This window comes from Hippopotamus amphibius, chromosome 9, assembly GCF_030028045.1.
Source record: "Hippopotamus amphibius kiboko isolate mHipAmp2 chromosome 9, mHipAmp2.hap2, whole genome shotgun sequence".
NCBI classification, from domain to species: Eukaryota; Metazoa; Chordata; class Mammalia; order Artiodactyla; family Hippopotamidae; genus Hippopotamus; species Hippopotamus amphibius.
In genome coordinates, this window is record NC_080194.1 from 38,763,981 (window position 1) to 38,767,012 (window position 3,032).

Below are 3,032 nucleotides of genomic sequence, written 5' to 3' on the forward strand. Positions count from 1 at the left end.
CTTAAAAGTGTTAATTTGTCAGATAAATGTGTTGACCAATTGTCTGAAGCTGTTCTTTCTGCAAAGCAGAAGACTTAGGTTGTACAGTAACAATTTCCATTCCCAGTTTCAAAGATGCAGTTCAGACCTTTCCCCTACATGGTGTTAGCTGAGATTGAAGGTTTAAGATCAACTTGGGCCTTTTTTCCTTCTACATAACTGTATGTGTGAATGGCTTAGACGTGCTACCCTGATTGGTTTGAGTAAGCGACTCTAATTAATATCTTCAGACATAGGAGTCAGTGACCTCTGGAAGGACCTCCCAATTTTATGAGTGTGTGATAATATTTAGAAATCCTTGTCCCACGATGATATCCAGGTCACTTGTACTTAGGTTGGCTCCCTGGGGACTGGAGGAAAATATATCTGTGAGATGAATATTCCAAGTTTAGAAATAGCTCTTCCTGACCTATCCTGTGCCATCATTCATAAAAGTCTTATTGTTTTATTCCAGAAGAGTCTAGGATTCAATCCCTTGATCTCCCACTTGCTAATATGGTGGGTATTGCTTAGTCCTTTTCTCTTCCTGGCTACAAGTTCTAATGGAGAAATACATCTTTAATGCAAAGGTGCTTAAATCCCTTGCAGCTCTAATTTCTTTATCTGTGGCTGTACGGTCCTGTCTTCTGATCCTTGCCAATGGTAACAGTAGCTATTATGAGTCTAGAAATACATGCCTGCATTATTGGGCGAGGGCCAGTAGTGAGGAAGTTTCCTGCGACTATGCAGAGGCTCCTCTGACCTAGTTTTGGAGAATTTCCTCATGTTACACACCCCTGGATGGAAGTTAAGAATGATGAACCAGGGATTCCTACGTGGCGCAGTGGTTAAGAACCCGCCTGCCAATGCAGGGGGCACGGGTTTGATCCCTGCTCCAGGAAGATTCCACATGCCGCGGAGCAACAAAGCCCATGCGCCAAATATTGAGCCCATGTGCCAACTATTGAGCCCATGTGCCACAACTACTGAAGTCCACATGCCTAGAGCCTGTGCTCTGCAACAAGAGAAGCCATGGCAATGAGGAGCCTGCACACCACAAAGAAGCGTAGCCCCCCCGCCCCCGCTCACCAAAACTAGAGAAAGCCCGTGTGCAACAACGAGGACCCAACACAGCCAATAAATTAATTAATTAACTATTTAAAAAAGATTAAATCCCCTCCAAAAAATAAAACAAGAATGATGAACCAACTTGAACTTCTCTGTGATTTATTATTCTTGGAAATGGTCTAGAATGTACTCTGGAGGATATCATAACCCTATTTAAGCCTCTTTCCATTCTCAAATACTGTGGATTGTTTAACCTTGAAAAGCTTATTATCCTTTGGACAAAGTCTCTTCTATACTCCTGAGTCATTCAGATGCCTTGACCCCCGCACCCTGTCCCTTTTGAAACACCCTGACAACTCTTTCCCGAATTTCTTTGGTCTTAACTCCGTACACCATAGGGTTAAGAGCAGGTGGAAATATGAGATAGACATTGGCTAAAAGAATGTGAATGTGGAGTGGAACACAGTGGCCAAAGCGATGGGTAAAAAAGGAGAAGAGGGCTGGTGTGTAAGAGATTAGGATGACACAGACATGGGAACCACAGGTCCCTAGGGCTTTGGACCTAGCTTCATGGGATGAGAGGCGAAGCACAGCTCGTCCAATGAGGACATAGGAAAGACCAATGCAGAACATGTCCACACCAATGACCAGTAGGGCTGCTGTCAGCCCATATACACGGTTAGGCCTGGTGTCTCCACAGGCCAGCTTCACTACAGCCATGTGCTCACAGTATGTGTGCGGGATCACATGGCTTTGGCAGAAGCTCAAACGCTGAATGAGGAAGGGACATGGAAGCATGAGAATGGAGCCCCGCACCACAGCTACCACTCCAATGCGGGCAATGATGCTGTCAGTGAGGACAGTGGTGTAGTGGAGTGGGTGGCAAATGGCCACATAGCGATCAAAGGCCATGGCCAGCAGCACAGTGGACTCCATCATGCAGAAGGCATGAATGAAGAACATCTGTGCCAGGCATGCAGAGGCAGAGATGTGTCCAGCTCCACACCAGAGGATGGCCAGCAGCTTGGGAACTGTCGAGATAAAGGCAGCCAAGTCAGTGGTCGAGAGCATGCACATGAACAGGTACAGAGGCTTGTGCAGGGCTGGTTCAGTGGCAACAACCACCAGGATGGTTATGTTGCCCACAATTGTGGCTGTGCCCAGGAAGCACACAGGGAGTGAAAGCCACAGGTGGAACCATTCCAGACCTGGGATGCCCACGAGGAAGAAAATAGGAGAGTCCAAGTAAGTGTCATTAGGAGACTCCATGGTCTGGACAAGAGTTCTGAGCATCTTCTTGTGTCAGAAACCCTCACACAGTATCACATGACCTAAGGAGACAACACAGAAGAGAGATATGAATGAGAGCAGAGTGACACCTCTCTTTCCTACTCCAGATGTGTACATATCAGAATAGAAGAGAGGTAAACTCTCATTTTCCTTAATAGATCAGATACTGTGTTTGCATAGTCACAGGAAAAAAAAGTTAGGGAAGAGGAGTTTCCATTTTTGCACTTCACAGAATATCCTTCCTCACAATATGGGTGGGATTAGGAGACAAAACAGTAGACAGCCTAAATATGTAGGTAAACAAAATCAACTATTGTTTCTGTTCTCACAAACACAGGGACTAACAGAAGGAGAGCAGGTTGATGACAAGTACTAATCTAATCAGAGCTCAGGGCCAATGAACAACACGATGTCCACAGAAGATGGATAATGAGGCTTGTACCAGTAGGTGCTTATGTAGAGTCTTGTTGGAGACATTGCTCTGTGAACTTATACCTGAGAGGGCAGAGACAGTACAGATCCAATGTTCTGATCAATTTGACTTAGGATCCTTTTCTTCCTAAATTAAAACCCACTGAGGTAAATGTTTGGATTCATCAAAGAAGGTGAACATTATTTATGTGCTTTGAACTCTCTATATTGCCCCCTAATATTCA

The 3,032-nt window shown here is 45.0% G+C and overlaps 1 protein-coding gene across 1 annotated transcript; it reads right to left on the reverse strand.

Annotated features, from left to right (window-relative positions):
• Positions 1 to 1,389: 1,389 nt before the first annotated feature.
• LOC130829475 (olfactory receptor 52P1) lies at positions 1,390 to 2,379 on the reverse strand. Its single transcript, XM_057696026.1, has one exon. The coding sequence runs from the start codon at positions 2,377 to 2,379 to the stop codon at positions 1,390 to 1,392; it is 990 nt and encodes a 329-aa protein (XP_057552009.1).
• Positions 2,380 to 3,032: the final 653 nt, after the last annotated feature.

Excerpts from the sequence above, each read along its gene's own strand:
- LOC130829475 (XM_057696026.1), bottom strand. The coding sequence starts at position 2,379 with ATGCTCAGAACTCTTGTCCAGACCATGGAGTCTCCTAATGACACTTAC.